At 42.0% G+C, this 24,185-nt stretch overlaps 1 protein-coding gene across 1 annotated transcript in view; it reads right to left on the bottom strand.

Annotated features, from left to right (window-relative positions):
* Positions 1 to 5,147: 5,147 nt before the first annotated feature.
* Positions 5,148 to 24,185, bottom strand: part of Nlg1 (Neuroligin 1) — a 35,453-nt gene continuing 16,415 nt past the window's right edge. The window contains 4 exon segments of the mRNA XM_020957990.2: positions 5,148 to 8,448; positions 8,526 to 8,641; positions 9,367 to 9,518; positions 14,847 to 15,036. Of these exon segments, the coding sequence (XP_020813649.2) occupies positions 6,434 to 8,448; positions 8,526 to 8,641; positions 9,367 to 9,518; positions 14,847 to 15,036 (2,473 nt within the window). The 3' untranslated portion in view covers positions 5,148 to 6,433.

Below are 24,185 nucleotides of genomic sequence, written 5' to 3'. Positions count from 1 at the left end.
GCAACGATGGCGACAACGAGCGCAACGATGGCCGCTTTGTCTGCGTAAGTTGGTAATAAGCAAATTAAATGCCAAGTAAACGCAAAAGGGCCCTGCAAAGTAGGCAACAATAAAAATCCAGCCGGCTGCCAATGCGAGTGGCGCTCGGAGTGACTTGGCGCATTAACACCCAGCCAGCCAGCGCACTGGCAACGCCGATGCTGATTCCATGGCAATCCCAATGACGCCACATGCCGCCAGCACATTCCACATGCAACCGAAGCGCAATATCATGGGCGTTAATTGCCACTCAAAGGGATGGGGTGGTGGAGGAGCAACGGGGAAGCAGCAAGGAGCAGGAGCAGAAACAGGCGCTGTGGGCGTTGGAAAACTCAATGTCCATGCTTGAGTGGCGCACTCTGTTTGCCGAACAGTGGAAAAAATGGTTATTACAAGTGCAACTTACAACATGTACTCTGAGATTCAAGAAGATATAATAAACATACTTTTTGGTTGTTAAATTTTATGTAGTTCCTTTGGTATATATATTTTATTTCTTTAAATTATTTGTACTTGAAATTCAACCCACTGTGACCTTGTCCAAGTCACGTCCTATAAAGTTTCCTGCGCTTTTCTACACTTTTATTTACTTTTAGAGGATCTGCTGCCAAGTTTCCCTTTTGGCCTGCGGACACCCTCTATCTATATATGTTTTTTTCATTGTAATTGTAGTTTTGCTTTCGTTTTCCGAGAAGCAACACAAACGGCAAAGGGAAAATATTTATGATAGAGCAGCGAGAGAGGGAAAATATGAAAACAACAAAAGTCATAAAATATATATAAATAAAACGCGCTCTGCCATAAATCTCATACGTGTGAGTGTCCCTGTGGATACGTAGAGGGAATGTTCCGCCAGTGCGTGCTGACTCGCCAAGGATCCTTCCAAACAGCAGCAGCAGCAACAGCAGCAGCTACTATCCTGCCTGAATTTTATAAATTTAATAAAAGCAAAAAACTATGAAAGATGTAAATGCAAATGGGGCACTTGTTTACATTTTTAGCTGCATGCAATGTGCTATGCAGATAGAAAAGCATTTATTTTTGCCATGGCCCACAATGTTTACCATTTAAATATGTTTCTGATATACAGAATAGGGGGAACCATCTACTAATTGATCTAAGCCATAAATATAAATAGAAAGAAAATGTTAAACTTACTAGAAAATTTTACCAAAGAAGTGTCTCTCTTTATTCTAGCCTTGTAGGGTATTATATTTTCAGTCATATATAAAAATTGTCACAGAACAGCAAGCCGAATTGAAATTACTGCATTTTTGGCTTAGTTATGATACATCTATTTAATCTTCATGTTTTAGGTTTTCTTGTAGGTATACAAAGGCCAAAAAACCAATGATTGCCAAAGTCTTAAATATTTATATTTAAGATCAAAATATTAATCAATAGTGATAAAAATATTTGAAAAAGAAAAGTCGATAAAGTATTTAAATGAAGTTTTTTTAGTTTTTTAGAAGGGGTAAAATCAAAAAAATTGCAAAATATTCATACATTTTTTAATGTTTTAAATCTTTAGGTTCAGTATGCTGGCATCCTTATAAAAGCCAACAAAGAAAAGTTTTCCAAATTTAGTTTGATGCATCTTTGGTTTAGTGTTTATTAATTTTACATTTAAACCCATGATCCAATGGGTAATTGCAAGGGTATACACACTTCGATATCTCGAAGTCAGCTTTCATTCTTGTGTTTGATTTAATTTAAATCAATTGCTGTATATTATTTTATGCCTACGAAATTATACAACACATTGAACTCTCGACCGCAGAACAAACAAATAAAGAGTGGGGCGGATTAATTAAAAAAAATTATATAGTACTAAGGGACACCAACAAAACACAGCAACAAAAAAACTGTGTTTAATTAAATATTTATGTTATTATTATTGTGCCCTGTGTTCTAGGTGATTTCTGTTCATTTGCGAATTTATATGCATTGAGGTTTTCGATGCGAATAATTTGCATTTAACACATGCGCACACGCATACAAATTCAACCGCAAAATTACATTTAATTCTCGCAGCACGAAATTATCAACCAGCAAATCCGTTTACGTACTTGATGTCCTTAATGACTTTTGTTCTTCATTTTGTTGCTTTTGTAGTCCTCTGTCCAGTCACCAAATGCAATTAATAAAACAATTTCCGTTTGAACCGAAAATTGTGTTTCAGAACTCTCTCAAATTGTCATTTTAAACATTTTAGAAGAATATTTGTTGGCATATTGTTTTCTGAAATCAAATTAGATATGCCAGACAATATAATTATATGATGGATATGCAATTTCAATGAATAAATAATATAGTTTCGATACTCACTCAGCGTGAACTTAAAGGAATCAAAGTACTCAACTATTTTGCTTTAATATTTAATCATTTTTTATTGCCAAAGCCATTTCGTTTATTTGTTTAATTTCATTATATTATGGGGATAAGCTACAATAAATGTCCGCGCCTTAAATTATTTACACTTGTTCATGTCCACATGCAGTTGTGTTATTTGGCACCTATTGAATTATTAATATTTTCATTATAAAGTCAAACAAACGTACTGCTGAATGGAAAAGAAGAGGGAAAATGCCGAACATAATTTGCATATTTGTTTATTTGCTGTCGTTGCCGATGCCGCTGTTTTTGCCTTTGTTTGCATTTACTTTGTTTGCTGGGGACTGGGACTCGGGGGTCCTTAATTTGCTTTGTTGTGGAATGTTTAACCAGTTTATTGTGTGAGGCTATTGAATCGAAGACCTCGGCCCGGGGATAGACACGGTGGCCAGCGCAAATACAATCGTCAAATGTATAAATAATCGAATAATAATAATAATAAAGTGCATTAATTAGGCATGATGCATAAAGCTGCTTAATTAAAAAACGAAAAAATTGCTCACAATTTAAAACCATTGTGTACGGCATATGCATTTTATATTAGCCACGTCGCTCTCAATTAGCTTCAATTAAAAAAGATTAAATATGTATACAGTAATCCATTTCGTATCCAATTTAAGTTTAAGCCGATAAAAACAAGAGACCCGGCTCAGACTGTTGTTTTTGTTTATTTTTCTCGTCTTTCCTTACGGCCTTCCTATCATAACTTTGCATTTGTCTCGGTTACATTCCGGCCCATCCCCCCGGCTTTCGCCGGCCTTCGCCATTTGACCATAAAGTGGGGGAAGTCCCCGAACAGTAAATCAAATCAGAGACCAGAACGTTATACGAGTATTAATGCATGAATCGCCTCCCGCCCCCAGAAGACTCTGTCCTCCGCTGTACTTGCCCCTACATTCTCGTTATTTATGGTCCGCCCGCCCTCTACATATTTGACTTTAATATACTCTCGAGTTACTCTAATTTGCGGTTGTCAGCAAATTTTTGGACCATCCAGTACTGGGGATGCTTTGGGAATTTAATTTTTCCTATTTTCCTATTTCTGCCTGGTTTTGCTTGTGGCTCTGCCGCTGCCTGGTGAGCTGAGAACTTTGATTTGTTGGTCCGAAACTATTCGCTTGTGCGGTTACTCCGGGTAGATTATGAATTATTCAGGCTGAGTGAAACCGAGATGGGTGGGAAATTTTACTAAATTGATTCGAATGCTTAATATTTAATGGGGTATAAGTGTTTTTAATATTCGGTAAAGTGATTAAGAATAGAGAGCTGTCTCCCACCAATGCCAACTTTGCTCGCACGAATTCCATTACACGCTTATCAAACTAACAGACTTCCATTTAGCACTTTACAACTTGCCACACAAAAGTTAGCTTCGAGTTTATTCAATTCGAGTGGCATTCCCTGCACTTTACACTTCACTGCCAGGATACACAGGCAGACACAGAGAATTGGCAGGAGGAATTCGTTCTACATGGGCGAAAAATAAACTTCGGCCAGAAAGGAAAGAAGAAAATTGCGAAAAACTGGCCACATCACTCAGATGGATAGATAGACGGGCCAAGTAAATGGAAACTGGAGCAGAATCCAGCATCAGGTTCTCCTTTGTACGGAAAACAAATGTCAACGGCATCCATTCATATCGGATTGTGCGGTCGGACCATCATTCATTATACCAATTTCACGGCCTCAGTAAGATCAAATGACTCCCGATGATAAAGACGTTTTTTTGTGATGCTCAATTAGATGGCTCCGCCAAAGGATTTCTCATAATTAAAGAATCCTCTCGACAGTCCTTTCACCGGCAGAATTAGTGCCAACAAAAAAGGACCAACGCCAGAGGGAGCAGGACGTACTCTAAGGACCGAAATGAAAACGTAAAAACAATCCATTGGGGCAAACAATTTAATTACAAATTTTTTGCGGGACGCTCCGAGGGGAAAACAATTCTGTTTGTCCTGTTTATAGCGGAGATTTTCAATTTTGCCCGCAGTTCGCGACAAACTTTCGCATTCGACGTTTTGGGTGACCTGTGTAAAGGGGGAAACAACAACTCGAAGACAGAACAATTTGCATAAAGGACCTGGGCAAAAACGACACAATAACTCAATTCGCAGCACAAAACCAAAAAAGAAAACCGAAAAAATAAGAAAACAAAAAAGGAAAACAAATGCGCCACAAAGGGAATAAGGCATAAAAGCCGACGCAAAAACTTTTCTGCCAAGGCAGTAAATCCTACAGGATACGGCTCTAAGCTTAGCAACACAACGCTCCACTATTCTCTCCGGTATCGGAGGGAGAGGCAGCAACTTTGATGTCCTGGCCACGGGGCTGAGGGGATATCAGCAACTGGAGAAGAGTTAACAACTATGCACGAAACGCCAAATATTTGAAATATGTGTAGCAACAGAAATGTTGACATTTGAACTGATTTCCAGCAGGCTTCAGAGACCCTGCCACTGCGTCTATCTGCCGAGCACTGGGAAATATTACGTAAAGCGGGAGAAAAACTATTTTACAAGCATATACACAAAACTTATAAAGTTTGATTAATTTTCATTATAATGATCGAGAAAATATATTAATTATTGCTTTCAAATTCTATTGTTAAAATTAATTTAATATTTTTCTATGGAATCAACTAATTTAACTGTAAGTAATTTGCAGTAGAAGGAGTTTAAACATTATCTTATGATGAACCTGACAAGGTAAGCTTGTTTCTTTTTTGTGTTATTTAATTATTTATTTAAGACAAAATAACACCTAGATTCCATAAGAAACTTCTCGTCGAAAACAGAAACGTCTCATCGAAAACAAAAGTATGTTTTCTCCTAAAAGAACCCTTTAAGGAAAACCAACTTGCGAAACAACACACAATTTCCGGAGGTGTCAAATTTTTTTCCAAGTGAGATAGCTGGGAAAATGTTGTGGCAAATTAAGTTGGCGGCACTGGCGAAATTGCTTTGCCCGGCAAAGAGTATTGGCCCAGAGAAGAGCAGCAGGCAGCCGGAGCATAAAAGAGGGGCAAAAATGTTTGTAAGTAGCTTTTGTTTGGTAAATTGGCGGCAACAATAGTTGACACAACTTCTGGTGAATGGTGAGTGGTGGCAAAATTCGAGCAGCATTTGTTATTGGCAATTTCTGTTGCAGCTATTTCTGCTGTCGGTTGTCAGGGGAATAAATGTAAAATCAGCCGCATACAAATTGCTTTCATCGATGTGGTTTCTCCTATTTTGTGCTGCTGCGCATGTTGTCTTATGGTTAACCTAACTTACAAAATATTGAATAAAAACAGTTATCTTATAATACTTTTTTTTTTGCTTTTAAGGTGTGTGGTTTTTGTGTTGTGGAAAAACTAATTTCAATATTATTTGTTTCTTTGATGGTGCCATATGTTGATTTCTATTATTTCCCTTGTTAAACGCTCTATATTTAAGTTGTAAGTCATATTTTAAAATATTCAACTATGGTTATAAAATACTGCGACTTATATTCATTTAATTTATAAACCTTGGTAGTAATATTATGCTGATTTACTATCCTATATATATATTTTCTTTAAATAAAGTCAAGTAAGTCGTGCAATTTGTTCCTCGAAATTAGTTTCCCTTACGGCTATTGCTCTTTACATCGATAAAGGGGAGCCATCGTTGCAGTCTCCAGGGCAACCTTCAGTGCAATTTTCTCAACTAATTTACGCCGGCACAAAGTAAGCCGCAGCAAGCCCAGAGAATGCCAGAAGTCGGAGCTCTAACCACGAGCTGAAGATAAACTTTACACTGAGATGTATTATTAAATTCACGCAAGCTCCATGAAATTCCTTCCGAGTAAACCAAGACGATGCGCTGCCGACAAGGATTGGATAGGATTTGGCAGGCAGCAGCGTGTCGCCGCATTGCGGGCACAATGGGGAGCATCTTCCCGGGAATCCTTCGGAGGACTTCTTGGCTGATGTTGCTGCTGATGTTACTGCTGCTGCTACTGCTGCTGCTCCCGGTTGCTTCTATATATTGGTCGTAATACTTCTGCCTTGCGGCTGGAACTGCTGCAGTTCGGTGCGTACAGTTCCCGTAGACGAGGAGGACGTGGATGAGTCACAGGATGAGGATGAGCCAGATGATATTGTGGAATCGGTTCGCTGCTGGCATCCAATGGGATTTGGGTTGCTTTCCGTTGCGTTTGTTGTGTTGAAATCCTTTCCGGAAGCCGGTCGCTGCAATTGAGGTATGCGGCTTGGCGTGGCCACTGCTGCAGCTCCGGGGGATTCCCCGATTCCACCTCCGTCAGCTGCCCCGCCACCAGCCGCCTGACTGCAGTCCCCGGGCGTCGTCACCTGGTGGTGGGTGGGCCGGGGTATGAGGGAGGTCCTCGAGGGCGATTTCATGGGCTGCGCGTACAAGTCGCCATTGGGCGCCGACCAGCTGCAACTTGTGGGACTGGCCTCAATCGCGTAAATGCACTCGGTGCGCTCGCCCTGCGGCGGTGTGGTCTCGTGGGCTGGTGGCACGGACTCGAAGGACTGAAAGGATCCACTGAGCGCGGTCATTGCAGCCGACGAAGCTGAAGCGGAAGCCTCTGGCGCCCTCCTCGTCCGCTTCAGCGACGTAGCTGGCGATTTGGGGACAATGGGTCCCACAATAAGTGTATTTTGTGTGATCTGGGGCTCCTTAAGCTCCTCCTCCTCGGCTCCACAGTCGCGGGCCACTTGAAGCGGTGAAGTGGTGACATTGCTGCTATCCCTACGCCTCCTGCCCAGAGTGCTGCTAATGGTCCTTGGCGGCGGCATTGGAGCATTGAAATTCTGCGGCGGCAGGGAATTGCGTTTGTAATTGCTATCCCTTATGTCCTGTTCGGTGGGCAGGACTTTGGGATAGTTTCGCTGTCTCAGTAGCTCCAGCTGCTGAGCGGTCGTTAGGGATATTACCTCCAGACCATGGGTATCCTCCCTACTCGTCACATTGATGTCGACATCGTCGGCATGCACAAAGCTGGTAACCTGCTCGTCGGCCGCTAAGATCATGTCCACGGGATCCGAGTGCGAGTGTGAATGGGTCCTGGAGTGATACTGCTGCTGCAGGATATCGTCGCAGGGCTCGGTAAGAGCAGAGTGCTGCCTCTGCAGCAGCATCTCATAGTGCTGCGGCTCGTGCATGTGCTGGGGTATGAGAAGGGCGGCATCGGCCACCTCAATGTCCTGGCAAATGATGAGCCGCCCGTCCTGAAGCATGGGCGGAGGAGGTGGCGTGGCCGTGGCAAAGCTGCCCGACTTGGGAGCCTCCTGTCCTGACATCCACTCACAGACCTTGGTGTGAGTGTCCACGGTGGAGCAGCTGAGCGACCTCTGACCCGTCTTGATGGCCTCGTACGTGTTCGATTTCCGGGTCATCTCCAGCACGAAGCTGTCATCGCCATCGCGTGACTTGCTGCAACGCTTCAGCTCCTCGTCGTTGGCCCCGTCGTAGCTCAGGATGTGTCCGCCCAATTTGGGAGCCGGAAACGGCAGAGCCTTGATCCTTCGACGCCGTTGGCGCAGCAAGAAAGTTCCGTAAATCACCAGATTGAGGGCTATAATGATGGCTATCAGAGCGATCAGCAGCTGCAGCGTGGCCTCGGACTTGGCCACCGTCTCGGGGGATTGCTGTTGATCTTCTCCGTTATTCACGGGGTTCGTAGAGGTCACCATATCCTCAAAGTCATTGCTGCCCATTACCTTGTGAACATGTCCAAAGGTCGGCGGTGCATTGTACATGTTGTCAGCGGCCGTTTCGGTGGATTCGCCACTCTGACCAGGCCCGACCTGGTTGGGCTCCTGCAGGAGAAGTTTCAGGGTTCGAACAGGGTCCTCACCTCCACTGTCTCTGGGTCCATATTTGCTCATGTGACCCGTGATTACCTCTTGTCCGGGAGCGTTCAGCTGCTCCTGAATGGCCGCAATTTGATTGAGCTCATCGGGCAGTTCTTTGTTCCAGAAGTTCATATAGATCTGCCTGTACTTGTAGCCCACCGTAGGTGGTATGCCTTAAAGAGAAAAATTGTTTAAATAAAGTGTTAAGTTTATCCTATACAGCCTTTCATACTAATTAAAGAACACTTACCTATGTTAAGATAGGCCTGGCCTCTTCTATTAAACTCCGGCCAGTCGAGGTCATAGCGATCCCATTCGAGGGCATGGGAGTTGAGGAAGATGCCCTTCCATGGAGCCTTTGGGTTTCTGGAAAGGGGAAAGAACAAACAACATTCGATATGTTATCGTCTAATTCCCATGCATGGCCCCTGCTCAGTTTGAAAAAAGGAATCTCTTTTTATCGACATAATCCGGTCGTTCATTTGCTCATTTAAATGACATGGTTATGGCCAATAACCACACCATCTCCTGACTGAGATTGCCGCTGTTTGGCCGCCAGCCGAATGCCGAAACGTTCTGCTAACGATCTCTGATTCCAGTTTTGATTGCCGCACCCCGTTCCCATTTCTATTTTGCTAGCCTTTTTTTTTATCCCCAAGCGTTGGCCACTTCAACTAATAATATTTGCATGTCCCGCCCGAACACCGACCGACGTCGCCATGCTGTGGAATAATAATAAAAGCGGCAGTAAAAATTCTATTCATTTCGCTGTCCAAGCGTTGCAGATTGCAGAACGTGCCACAGTCGAAGGCAGAGCCTCTGATGGCGATGCCAAACCAAAGCCACCAGTCGCAGTCATTCCAGGGACTCATGAATATCCCACACAGCATCCGCATCCGCATCCGGATTCGCATCAGCATTTGCATGCAGAATTGTGACCCCTCCTCTCTCTTTCGTGTTGGTGTCGATGGCCCCGCCCAATCCTTTCGCCAGTATCCCCAGCCCCTAGCTAACTTTCTCCAAATGCACTTTTCACATCCGCCTTTTGGCTTACCAGAAAGAAGTGGCCAGCAGCAGCAGCCAGTACTCACCCGGTCTTTACGAAATTCGTCCAATATGCCATTACCGCCTCGGAAAGCAGCTTTTCCTGCACCGTGTAGTTGCCGCTGGGAAAGGGGCCGGCTGGGGCCAGGGGTGCTCCGAAGATAAACGCCAGTTCCTCGCCCATAATGCTATGCGGTAGCTGTAAGTGAAATATATATATGTAGCCGAGTGCAGTGGGTTGGGCGGTAAATCAAACCGTTGGGGGAATACTCTAAAACGCAGACTATTAAAGTAGCAAAGGAAGCCATAAATAATAAGGCATTAGGGTAGGTACAAAAATTGCAGAGTTTGGTGTGCAAGATTCCCTCATAACCAAGTGACTTTAAGACATTTATGGTCAAGGCATAGAGAGTATAAAGTGCCAAGAACAGAATTCAATAACAGAACTAATATCATTATAGTTTTTACTACTTTAAAATATTTATGCAACATTAAGTTATAATTACTTAACATTAAGTTAATTGAATGCGTCTATTTTCCAAGAATTCCTAATAATTAAATTAATTAAATAAATCTGTGAGGACATTTCCGAGGCATTACCTAAACCTACAAAGAATATACTTAAAAGATTAAGTGCCTGTAACCTTTTCAACCTTCATCACAAAGTTTGTATACCCTTTGCAGAGATTTAATGCGGTTAGAAATGCGGTGACTCGGAGATCGGTGTGAAATGTTTTCAGCAGTATTTTTATGGCTCTTTTTTTTGGCCATTGTGGCCAGGCAGCATCAATCTTCTTAGACGGCCTGCATAAATATTTAGCCAGCCGAAGACAGGCTTGGTGCCCCAGGCGGCAGGGGGAGGGGCGAAGATGGCCGGCAGAAGGAATCGCTGTGTGTAAGTAGGTAATAAAGCCAAGTTTTTATTGTTGCCATGAAAAATGTAACAAAGTCACAAAGCATTTCTGTCTGAGCACATCAAAAATGGGACTGTCCTGGAGCAGCGCGCTGCCGCCGACTGTCCTCTTGAACGATGTCCTTTGGACAATGTCCTCGGCGCCCCCATCGCTTGCCAAGTCTTTTATGGCATTTATGAATGATGAATTTCGCGTTTGATTTTCAGTTTGCAATTGTGTGTGAGAATTTGATGAAACGAGGCAACGGAATTCAATATTGGTTTCTTTGGCAAGGCTTAGTCTAAGCTCTTTGTAGACCGCCTTTGGTTCGATGACCGAGCTCCGAAATCAAAGCGAATCTTTAAGGTCGCTTTTATTTTATGATTGAAATAGAATTTGCGGACCGGGCGTGTGTTTATTTTTACGCTTGCCATTTTGGACGGAAAATGTTTTGATATCAATCAAATTGAGTGTTTGCTAAAGCAAATATTGCCTTTTATGCTTTGTTTGCATCTCTCGAAGAAAAAAATAAACTTAAATTTCCATAAATATGGTTTTACTGTCAATGTTGATATGAAATCCTAAAAATTTCAATTAACACATCCGCTCTAGTCCGGCCGGCGCTCATTCAATATTATTCCACGGCAAATGCATAATTAAGAAGTGTCCATAAATTGAACGAAATTAATTTATGAATTTATTCCACTGGCCGAAACGTGGGCACTTCCTGTAACAAATTATCGTTATTGTTATTATTATTATCGCCTAACGATTTTTGCTTTAAAGCTGGAAATTAAAAAATTACCGGAACGAAGGCGGAAATTCAATTTGAAATAAATGCGTAACTTTCGTAATTTATGCTCCTGTTTCGTCCACCCACCCGACATAAAGTTGCCAGTTTTGTGCCCACGGCAACGGAAGCAACAATTTGACTTAGCGCCATTTGTCGTAATAAACCTAATGGAGTTAATGGCACTCGCAGCGTGTAAAATTTCCGAAAATATTTTCCCCCGAATTGGCTCAAGGCAATGGACGGAGCAGGACGAAGGATGCGTAGCCCAAGGCGATTGCCTGGGCGTGAATTTGCAGAGGGACAGGACAGGGGCAGGGGCAAAGTCTTGCCGCACAATTTGCTCTCATCTTTCTATAATTTTATTGGATTACACAAGACTCGAGCACAGTTTGCGTTTAATTTGATATTTCTGGGTTTCTATAATTAAATATTTTCCCTTTCGGAGGCTACCCCAAAATGTATGCTATACTTTAAGCGTAATGCGCACGTTTTTTGGTATTTGCCAAACACTCGAGTTGCCGAATCCTTTTTGTGGACTGCGGTCGCAAACTTTCGGCCACGCACCAAAATAAAAACTTTAGTTTCAGTCATATTTATTTTATTTTCATAAATTTCTTTTCCTTCCTCAACCATTTCGCATTCTTATCAGAAAGTCAGAGAGCGGGAAGGAGGCAGGAGGGAAATGCCCAAATAGTCGACGAAAAAACTTTCCCAAGGCAAAAAAAAAAACGAAGCGGTCCAGACGGGACATACTTCAAGGTTTTTTTTGTTGTGGGGTTTTTGCGGAAAATTCTTGGGATGCTGACCGCGTTTAGAATGCGATGATAATGACGTTTGTCTACGTGCCTGTGTTTGTGTGTGTGGGCACTGGGGAAAATGCTAAATTTAATATGGAAAACTTATTAAACTGTCCTCAAGTCGAAGTCAATGTGAATGGTCGTTTTCATCTTTTGTGCCTCAATTGTGCCTAAATAAATTGGAACTTGTTTTGCCAAAGTTTTCGGCTCGCTGAGTTTATTGCTCAGCTTGGGAAATTACGAAAGGAAAAATAGAAGAAAATGCGAATCTCCAAAGCAGCAATTTTTACTCCAATCCCCATGTTGTTTATTTGTGTGCGCATTTTCCGTTTTGTCTTTGGGATTAAATTCAATTTGATTCAAATCTGAGATTGGGATAATATTCCCGAATATCCTTAAGCCTTAACAAATTCTGCAAGCAATTAAGTCGAGCATATCAGAGTGTTTGTATTTATCTTTAATAAGACCGCAATTTTCCAAACTCGTTTAAAAGAAAAACAGTATCTATATGATTTTAAAGCTTTAGTCTGTGCATTTGTCCGAAAATTTCATTAGAATTTGGATCTGGGCCGTGGGATTAAATTCAATTAGGCTTTACTTTAAGCCCATTTTGGTAGAATTATCTTCTCGTCGAATAATTCTCGCTATTTTTAACAATCGCCTTGAGCCCCAGCAGCGTCTCTGTGGGATGATGGTCGGCCTTCTCTAGACTCTAGTATGTAAGTACTCTCTTAGGCCCATTTTGAGGCTGAGGAAAACAGTCAAGACATGTGCCAAAAAGTTTTACAATATGCCCGCGGCCCGCGTTAGATAGTCAAAGGAGCGGGGAAGCTCCAAAGGATGTGGTGAAGGGGATTGTGGGCGTGGTCGAGGCCGGGATCGGATTCGGGGTCCAAGTGAGTGAGTGAGTGAGTGGCTGAGTCTACTCGAGATGGAGTGCAGAAGCGCAGTTTATGCACAAATTCATTCGCATTCAGTTGCGAGTTCTTTGGCTTCGCCCTCTGACAAACGAAGAATGCGGCAACAGAGAAATGTTGGTATAAATAAAAGAAAAGCCAGAATGTGTTGTGCGATTGTGTGGGCCTTAACTTGTCTGACTGTTTGCTTGTCTGGCCCGAAAAATATAAAACAAGTAAGGACGCTAAAGTTGAGACTTTAGAGTAGACTTGGGAATACTTATTACTCAGCTTTAAGATAAAACTCTACGACCTTCCTCTATGAGGAGATTGGTTATTCTTTCAAAGCTAAATTATAATATCTTTAAGTCCCTGAGATTCTTTAAGCCAGTAGAAAACCCATAACCCCTGGTATCCTACAAATACAGGATATACATCCAGCTAGCGAATAGGTTGCGTTGGCGACAGCCAGCGATAATTTGTAGGCACACCCGAATATATCCTTGGGATCCGCTTTTCATGTTTCGGGCTCCGGCTTTGGCTTCCAACGAATACAAACAGCAAGCAGCATGAAATATTTAAGTGAATTTTATTCTCGCAATTTATTCGCAACTAATGCGATGGCGAGGAACGAGCAACGAGCAACAAAATCCGGCCATATATCAGACAGCATAAACATGTTCTTTTGTGTGATTTGGCTACTTTTATTCGATGGCAACCGTTGGCAATTTATCAGACTTATTTTCATACTTTAATTGCGGGCTATTAAAAAGTTGTTGCCCCCACCAGCTGTTTGTCGCATTTCGAAAGGCCATGCCCCCGTGCTGTTCATCTATTTGCAGTTGCAGTTTGTTTTATGGTCAAGTGGTTACTCCAACTATGATCATAAAATTTCGCTTAGCGCAAAGCGAAAAGTTGCCAAAAAATATATAATACGAAATAATAAGTTTCCGCTTTTGAGGCTGAGGGGGTGAGTGTGGCTTTTGTTTTCAAATTCATTATTTCTGTTCGGTTTGTTTTTTCGGCGAACTTTTGTCTCCGTCTGCTAAGCAATTCGCCTTTCACCAGCATATACATATATTTCTATGACAGTGACAGCGCATAGTCGAAGCTCTAAGGACCCTCTAAGCGTTTGCGAGTGGATGAAAGGATTTCCTAGGAAAGTGTCCCGGGACCAGGATCCTCTGTGCCTTCTTATTTGCCTATCAATCCAATCATCTTAATTACAAATCAATATGCCCATTTCGAGTAGAGTAGCGTAGGTCCGAGGCCAAGACAGCTTCATGGCCACACAAAGCTATCTCGGCGAGGCAATCAGTAACAAATCCATAAGCATGACAAAGCCATAAAAACCCCGGCGGTGGGACAAGGACACAAATAACCATAACCATGGCCAGTGACAAGTCACAGCCACCCACTGCTGCCGGCTCCTGCAAAGTGACCCCTCGAAGCACACAAATGAACCCTAAGTCAAGGAGATGCCGTCTGCTTGGCAAAAGGACACGAGCTCAACTTGTCTGGCAATGTTTTTGTTTTGGATTTTCAAGCCCTTCCCCTTTCTATTCTCAAATGCAGAGAGAAGAAATTGTGCTTCTACTTGGGGTGAAATTATAAATATAAATTTTCAACAATTAAAATGACTTTTCATCAAAGAAGTGCGGCTGTATTCCTAAGTTAAGAATTATTAAAATGTATGAATATAAAGAATTATAAAGCTTTTCAAGTTTAAAAATCATTTCCTTCATCTTCTAGTTTAATATTTTTCAGTGTCTCTATTTTTTCGTTTCTGTTGCTGCAGGGTTCATTGTCTTTATGGCTATCATTCGCGGCAGTTCGCCGCTGGCAGCTGCAAACTTGTGAATTGTTTTGGCCAAAAGGCCAAAAACAAGCACCGTCAACCAGTGATGGACTCAACTAAACTCCACCCAGCCCAGTGCCATCATCAACTTTTCAGCATTATTGTTCCATTATTGGGCACGAAAATTGCGAGAGCAAGAAGGACGCGGCTTTGGAGGGCCACGAGTACATCATGGAAACTCATTAGATGCCAACTCATGCTGGGTTTATTTAGACTAGACCGCGAGCGTTTAAATTAAATGCGCTGCAGAGTATGTAATTGGAATCGCCGTTTGGCTGGCTAATACTTACGTGGGCATAGGGTCCGGTAGCGCTGTTATGGCCGAATACGTACATATAATTGCGCCGATTGACATCCGCGTGGAACATGCCCGTCTGCAGGAGCGGCCCCACCACTCGGGCATCGGACAGAATGTCCAGGACCACATCACGGTGCTCCAAATTAGTGGCCTTAATCGGATTGTTGTACATGTCCTGGTATCTGCGGAGAAAGACAGGCATAAGGGGAGTAGAGAAGAGTAGAGTAAGCGGAACATCAACGCAACGTGGCGTATGCGTAATGTGCATTGTTAACATTTGGTGGCTCGCTGCGGTTATGGGTGTGCGTGCCAGTCAGTGTGCTGCTGCTCCTGTTCTCGTATTTACTCTCCGAACGTAAAGCTTAATTACGCGGTTGGCTTTTGTGCACAGCTCTCTCCCCAGCGGACAGTAAACAATGGACAACAATGGGTACTAATGCCGAAAATCGCGAATCAACCAAAGAAAGTTTCGCTGATTGCAATCGAGTATTCTACCGGGGAACGAAAGCGTCCAATTTAATGAGAGTTTCGTGAAAACCAATGTTTCATATAAATTTATTTGTGGTTAACATTTATGACCTTGGATGTATACTGCTTAAAGCCTTACAAAGCCCTTTTGTTAGGGAAAGGATATTAAACATAGAATTTGTTATCAACTTTTGTTCTTCAAATAAATGGTTGTATTTAATATAAGATACATGAATATTAAAAAATGGAAATAAATTTTATTCATGGGAAAACCTTACGGTTTACTGAAATCTAAACTTCTTTTGATTATTCCACGAATTTAAATATATTTTCACGCTCTGTTTGTTTAAAGAATCCTTGTATAGCCAAGTCTTTTCCCACGACAACCTCTTTAAACGCGCTCTCTGTTTTGTTTTCCTTAATAAATTTGTTACTCTCCCGCACCCGCATTAGATAAATCGGCAGGCTTCTGGTTAAGTCCAGACCCAGCATGAAATTATTATGGCACAGCGGGAGCGACAAGGCGGCAGGACGAGAAAGCTATGGGAAAAAAATCAAGAAATCCCAGCGCTGTGTGCCTCCTGCCTTGTGTGTGTACTACATGTCAAGCACAACACTTGGCCTTTTGCTAGCAGCTGTTGAGGCAGGTACAACATGCCACAGGACACACGCTCGCTCCCGCACTCGAAGGCCAAGGGATGTGCACGGATGGCAGGCGGGATTTTCAACGTCTTGGCTGGCATGGCCTAATGTACAAATAAATAGAGCCATATTTTCCACATTTTTGTACGGTCTGTACTTAGTTTTCCTTTTGCTGCTGGTTGCTGGCTGTTTGCCGGCTTCTGTCTGTTTGTGTTTAGTGCGCCATGTTATGCATTTTATTGTCGGCTACTTAAGTTATGCACTTTGACCTCCATTCAGACAGCACAGTCGACCCCCTATGAAGAAGCCTCGAGCTGGGGCAAAGCTTAGCACGATGGGGATGAGGGGGGACAGTGCCACTCATGAGCGTATGGCCGAAGGTGGCTCACAAGATGCCTTGGCTAACTCTTGCTCTACTTGCGCCTGTCCACAGTTGGAGAGAGTAGTATAAATCCTATACATTCTTTATACGCTTTTAAATCAAATACATCTTATTGTTGATGTTGTGTTAAACTAAAACCTCACTTATTTGTAATATGAACTATTCTAAAATTCCAATTCGTGGACCTATTTTTCCGTCGCCATCTGTTTTATTTTCTTCAGCTCCAGTTCGGTTTTGCCGGAGACAGATGTTTGCATTTGGATTTGGAATCGGAGTCGGAATCAGGATCGAAGCAGCTCAGCTTCGCTTTATATTTATTTGCGGTTTCTATTATGTAATCCCACTTGGTTGAGCAATCGCTTAGAGCGCTTTCCTGACGGTCCACGTGACGTATGAGCAATAAATAAAGTGTGATCTTGAAGTGAATGCAGATGCAAGGAGAAGTACTCCTTCACATGGCTTTTAAAGATTTAAACGGAATAATTCTTGAACATATGTTGGAATTCCCGTAGCAGCTCAAAACTTTGATCCAATTATTATGCCAGACAGTGGCATTAATTTAAGGCCATCGGCGGTATTCGCGATGTCATTGACTTAATTAAAAATGCATGCAAACCGCGATAATTTCGTTTCGTGGGAGTGATGAACTTTTTCAGCTGTCCCGAACAGGAAACCATCGAACATGGCAAATATAAATTTTGAAGTCACACGAAATTCGCTGCAGAACAAACAGAGAGTTGTGCAAACAAATTTCAAATGCTACCAGACCAGCACAAATGCTTAATTAAAAGTTCGGACAAGTGTGCGATGGGGAAATCCCATGAAAAACATGGAAAAACCGAAACGTGTGGTGTTGTTGGTAAGGAAATAAGATTAAAGTGTGCCACAAAACAAACAATAAGTGGAACATTTCAGAGAATATAACTATGCCCCGAAAGTTATATAAATAAGAGCAGTTCCAGCGACAATATAATTAAATATATGTATTCGTGTGTGTTTAGGCGACAATGTTACGTATACGCACCGCAAAACAACCCACAGAAGCGGCCAAACATACAAAAACACTCAAAAACAACCGCATCACACTCGAAACACACCAATACACACTGGAGCACTAGAACACCAGTACAATCACACACTCACTTCCTCACTTCCTCCCCCCAAACAAATGGCCACCGGAAATATGCACAACAAACACTCGAAAGTATGCAATGAAAAGCATACAAAAACACACACAAGAATGCCAGAAACAAATAGCAGGTGAAAGAGGTTAACAAAAGCGATGAGCGTCATTTGTGTGGCCACGCCCACCAGGGCAGCAAACGCCTCTGTATCGCACCTTGAATGGAGACCCCAAGAATGACCATTTGGGGACCCAACAGGAGTGTGATCAAATTCGGCAATACAATTCAGGAAAATGGCAAACAAAAATATAAAATTTAAAGGCATTCTTCTTAATGCTGCACTGGAATTTAGCTTCAACTTAATTTAAAGCTATGAAAAAATGTAAAAAATGTTTCTGAGTATTTAAAAGAGTTAAATAACTTTGGAAAATAAAGTTCTTATTTCATTTTTAAACAAAATACAAATATACAGTATTCCGCTACAGCAACCAAATTTAATTGTGCGATTAGGAGCCACATTAAGACATGGGTAAATTAGCACCCGCACGCAGGCTGTGCGGTTAGCCACTTGAAAGACATTTTCCCCCAATTCGGTTGTGCAGTGTAGGTCGCCGACTTCCGCTGCTCGTTTCTGGAGCGTGAAGCAACACTCACATTTAATTTCCGAAGAGCGTATGTGACACTTTAAATATTTCCGCACTCAAACAAACACTTCTCCGCCGGAATACACTCGCATTCGCACTCACAGTCGCAGTCATACACGCACACGTTGGCATCTGCCGCCGGATACGGATACGGAGGAGACACAGACTGGGACTGGGACTGGGACGGACGGAGGTGTTCGCCGTACTTCTGTCCGGGATGTCTGGTCTCCGGTTGCCGCACTCGGGTGCAGAAACTGCCAGTGCCCTAGATTTTTGGCAGTTGCAGAGCCATAATGAATTTGTTGAGGAGTTTGCTAATGAAGTACGACGGGCGAAGAGAGAGTCTTTCGAATAAAATGCAATTTGATTTTAAATTGCATTAAGCGGGAATTGCATGGAATGAGAATATGCTGCTAATGGCATTTTCGCAGCATTCAAACGAGTGGACAAATATCCTTGCACTCTCATTAAATTGCGTGAAATACGTTTCATTCTTAACGAAGTTAAAGAAAATTTGAATACACACCCCTGGCAAATGGAATTGAGTTAACTTTAAATGGAGTCCAACCTCAAATATCTTAAGCGCGGTCTCAAATCACAGCTTGGCTCCATCCTCCCCCCGGCCAGGCGTCGGTTGAGTGCGTGAAAAAAGGGGAAATCAAATCCATTTAATCACCCAGAACCCTTGCATCCGATGTGCCCTTAAGCACAACAAGCTGAGCGAAACAACTCGAGTCTTTATACAAACGCCAACACGGATGCGGAACACTAACTGGCGTTAATGCCCGACCGTTGCGGTGGATCATGGGAATAGTGGGAGTTCATGAACCCATCTTAACGTGGCTCGGATGCGGGAAAGCTGGATCCGGGGCCATGAGGATACGAGGATACAAGGGTCGCCCATTAGGTGTTCAGAGGCTGCTGCTGCTGCGGGCTCTCCGGAAGTTGGGCTAAATAGTCAAGGCTCTGCAGGATGTGTGTGAGCTCTCAAAAAAGGTTGCTCCTCCAGTTTCTCCAATCAAAAGCCCTAATGACTAAGAGAGGATACCTGTGAGAGGGAATGAATACCATTTATTCGATGTAGATGAGGCAGGAGATACAAACTAGAAATCAATATGTATAAGCTTATTTTATTAAGTTTGCTGTAAATTTAAGACTAAAAGACTATTTAATATAATATTGCCTTTATCTAAAAAAGAGTTAAGGCTGATTAGAATTATTACTATAATTAAATGGAGAGAATATCCATTGCAAAGTCATAATATACAATGCTGCTACATTTGGATGGATATAATGTTCGCCAAATTCGCCACTAATACACTAGTCGACATGGCAATTGTTGAGCTTAACAATTCATAGCATTTCGGTAATATGTCAGATTTTAATTATTTATTGTGCCCGCACATGTTTACAACAAATTCTGGTCAGTGTGGAATATAATGCAAAATATAATATATTGCGTATACGCCACCCTGTCCGCCCAAAAAGCGTTTACCAAAATTGCTTTGCCGCGTACTGTGGTCGCTTTGTGCATATATGTGTGTGTGTCTGTTGGCTAGTATTTGCTGTGCATAAACATATGTACGCCACAGGCACACACATGCATGCATATATGTAGAGTAAGGCTCACAACTGACAAACGATTATGAATAACTGCAACCCGCCTGGGAAATGCGACCACTCACGGGGAGAAAGTACATCCCATTCCAGCAAGTGCTTCTGGGCGCGTGTGTGCGAATATTTATGCCGCTCACAATGCAATAAGCACCATTTTATAACACTTCAACATATAGTAGTACTACCATATAGGTATGTGTGTAAGTGTGTGGAGAAAAGTTGAGGCGCGTTGGATGAGCACAGGATGCAATAAGCGGCGCCTGGCTGTTTAGAGGCTGCAACTGCGGTTCTCCCAATGGTTTAAGCGGGATTAAACTACTATGTCTAGCTTTCACTTTTGTTTGAAAAGTGAAAGTTAGAGAACAAGCAATTGGAAAGTTAAAATTGCCATATGTACATTTAGTCATTATTTAAACATATAACTAAGCCCAGGATCAAGTACTTAATTTTATATGCAACCAATTGGTTTGTTTGTAAAATAAACAAAAAGTAACACGAAGATAAAATCCAATGAAATGCTCCAGTGGAAATTGATGAGAATGAGGATATACATTAATTACGTTTTCTATGATTTTAACCAACTAACATAAATTAAACTGAAACCTTGCAAAGTGTTCCTTATTTTTAGTTTTTCTAAGCTTAATTTAAACAAAGTTAAAAGGGAGAAACTTTAAAGACCTCTGGCAAAATTATGATCTGGCTACCTTAAAATATTTCCAAAATTAAAAGGTATTTACTCAAGAAGCAAGAGGCTTTCGCACTTCATGAATGAATTTTCCACTCAAAATGTTCGCCATTTCCATATTTGCCCCACAAACAAAAACACTGAAATATGCAAAGTAAATAATTGCCTGGGCTTTGGGCACGCAGCTCGGCCGGTTGCGTAATCGAAAGTTTTTCGAACAAACGCATGTCAGCGGCAGATTGCCCCCTGAAAGGGGGGAGGCGTGGCCAGCGGGATTTGGGGCGAAGCGGTACATGTGACCCAAAACAATCGCCGCAAACTGAGCCAGATTGAGTCGGAGTCCGCGTACACACAAGAGGAGTGGCAAAAAGCACGCATGTAATTTATGATGTTTCAGCGTTTAAACAACACGTTCCGAGCCGTTGAAAAAAAGCAGAGCAAAGGGGGAGCATTTCATACATCTGCACCACTAGCTGCAGCAGGGTTAAATTTACGAGAGAAGTTTGGCAAATAAAACGGGAGCTGGGAACTGGTTCAAGATGCCGCTGCTTCCGGGGGCAACATGGGGATGCGAGCAAGGATGCAGGCATACAAGGATATAGGGATATGGATATGAGCCGGAGCAGCTGTAAGCCAAATGCATATTTAGTCAGCACATTAAAGCGTTCAGCGTACGGAGGGTAACAGCAGACAATGCCATTTAAAAGTTTATGGCTTTTGCATCGCCACCCAGGGCCCAAGGCCACGCCCACATCATTGTCCTCGCGTTGTTGTATTGGCAATCAGTGCTGAAAGCCTGGCTATTATCAAGGTTAAGTATGGGTAGAGGATATATAAGTCTCTTTAAAAGACATGAATTACAAGTACTTAATCCTATTGAAGCTATGAACTATTCATGATTAGTAAAATTATAGTTTTAAGAGCCTTAAAAGAATGAACTCTATTCAGAACTCTATAACCTCTAGTAAAAACTTTGCCCAAAAGATTACTATACTTATTAAAAATAATATGCCATATCATTAACTTTAATGTGATAAGTGAGTTTCCATATTTTAAGGGACCTACTTTCATCGCTTTTTGCTATTTTAAGCATATTTAAAATCTACGATGTCCCAACACTGTCCATAATGTATGCAACCTCCTGCGGCACGGCCGGAGGACGATAAATTAAAGCAGCCCGAACGCACGAACGGGCGCCGTCTGTCGCCAAGGATCACCGAGCTGACCCGAGCGTTGCTTTGCATATTTTTGTAAATAATATTATAATAAATAAGTTTACGCTATTAAGCGTCTGCTGGCGGGCCCCCAGCATTGTTGACCCGCCGCCGCAGGGCTCGGGGGCTCCGTTATCTGTGGAACTGTGGGACTGCGACGCGGTTCCATTGTGGGGTAAACAACTTTTGCGGCTGCCGGGTAATTAAAGAGGCCGCTCAACGTTGCGGTTTATAAATGGTTGAAATTAAAACGACAATATAAAGCTGTCAGCGACACTTTGAGTTGGGTCAATTGTGTCTTGGACAGATAAGCCAGGGATTAAGCGACTAAGCAACAGTTTACAAAAAACCGGCAAGACGTTGAGGAATGGGCCAGAGATAAGCCACAATGGAGCTCAGTCAAAGCAAAGTGATATCGGTATCTTCAGGGGAGAAATGAATATTCAATTAAATTACACAACTAAATCGATTTACATTTCTTTCAAAAAGTCTGTAAATAAATTACATTCTTAAATAGGAATTCTACATCATTTAGTTTTCATAGAAATTAAGCTTGGGATAAGCTTCTATAGCAACTAAGAATAAGTCAGACTATGTTGGAATTATTTAAAAAAACTTTTTAATTTGGTAAGAGTAAAGTTACTTTCAAGTTAGGTTTTAAAGGCAAAAATTGCAGTTTTCTAAAGAAATTTGGTAAGAATGAGATTCGCTTCAGGAAAGTCTTAAGCATCGTTCATTCATTTCCTTAGTGAAAAGTGGCAGTGTAAATCTTTCGACTTAAATACTTTTTTGGGAAGTCAACTGTGGCCGTAAGTACAAGACACGGATACAAGGCTAAATAATTGCCTTTTCACTCGGACAGCTTTCCCTTCCTTGCCCCTCAACAAAAAATGGAAACCGAAAACCGGTAGACATTTTCGATGGGCCCATAAATCCCAACTGGCTGGCTGAATGTGTGTCAGCTAAGCGTTTAAAAGAACACGAAGAATGCTAAGGTAATGCCAAAATAGCCAATTTCATGGCTAGTGTAAATCAAACACACCTGCAATTAGGTCCACACCGACACCGAAACCGACACAAACACACACAGGAACACACACGGAACACACACCCACCTGAGGGCATTTGAGAAGCGGACAAAGCTATTTAGGCAATGGCCCCAGAAACAATTTCTGGCAATAGCCAGGCAACTCATTAACATGCAGCACTGAACCTGCACGGCAAGAAAAGACCTTTTAGGTGTCGAATCTATAAGCCGAAATATTGTCACACTTCCTTGAAAACAACAAGGTTATTTGCTGTAAAAAAAAACTTTAATTTGTATATAAATGTCAAAGTTGAATGTTAAAGCTCCCTATGGAGCTGCCATGTCCTGGGATTGCCTCTTATTAGGCTTTAAAAACTTGCAAAAACGTGAACTTTTTGGCAATTTGAACACGTATTTCTAGAAACTTAGACGTGATGGAAACTTTGTTGTGAAAAATATTATAGTCCGAGGAGTATTTTTGTCGAAAGAAAGTGCGACCTAAGTTTGTTTGGCTATATTTTATAGATATTTTATTATTATGTCCAACGAGATGGAAATTTATGTTATGCATATTCTGTGGTGGTAATAAAACGTGTAATTAAAAGTAAATTGTGAATACTCGTAAGTACTTAGTTTGCTATAATTAATGTGTTGTTTTTATTAAAGCTAAACCTGTAAGGCTATAGTTTCCAGTAAAGACTTGAATATAACAACATATTTTGAAAGGAAAATCTTACAATATATCATGTAAGTTTCTTTAAAAGTATTTCTAGTTGGTATAAATTTGGAACCTCACTCTATTCAATTAAAAAATGCAATAGTTTTAGCTTCTCTCTTTATATTAAATTTAAATTGTTAGTATTTTTTTCCATGTGCACTTTTGCTATGAGCCCCTTTCAGTCTTAAGCCATTTTCTGGCCGGTGTGCTGTTGTTGTTTGACGTAGAAGTAGCTAATTTTTAGGGGCACATGTGTGTGGGTGGAGAGTCCTCTCTCCGCCCCCAAATTCCGGTGTTTTAGTGTCTGTAACTGTATCTGACCAGCCATTAAACGCAGCCATGGAAACACGGCTCCGGCATGCTAAAAGGGGTCGGATAACAGATCTAACCCTCAGCCAGGCTCTGGGCTCTGGGCTTTGGGGGGCCCTGCCATAAACCAAAAACTGTTGAAAGTGGTGCAATGCCTAAAAGTTACCCAAGCAGGCCCCTAAAACTTGCGACACTGCCACCAGAGATAAAATAGCCGTCGGCAAGAGGATATATGCAGTGGAAAAAGTGCATTCAAGGGTCCTTTGCCTGGCCTCTTGCTTTGAACGTGGCCAAAATGAAATCGAGTCATGGCAGCGGAAGCAATTCTATGCTCTTTAAGGCGCCTCAAAGCACGGATTATGGGAAATCATAAGACACGATGCGGCAAAATGAAATGCAATCATCTCAAGAGCTATTGCCGGGGAAGTCATAAATTTGTACTGAGGCAAATATTAATACCTATCTGCTTCTTGTCAAGGCAATTTCGAATTAACTCCCGGA

Source organism: Drosophila serrata, unplaced genomic scaffold (genome assembly GCF_035046125.1).
Source record: "Drosophila serrata isolate PLE 108 unplaced genomic scaffold, ASM3504612v1 contig_241, whole genome shotgun sequence".
In the NCBI taxonomy this organism is placed as follows: domain Eukaryota; kingdom Metazoa; phylum Arthropoda; class Insecta; order Diptera; family Drosophilidae; genus Drosophila; species Drosophila serrata.
This window is presented reverse-complemented; position numbering and strand designations above follow the sequence as displayed.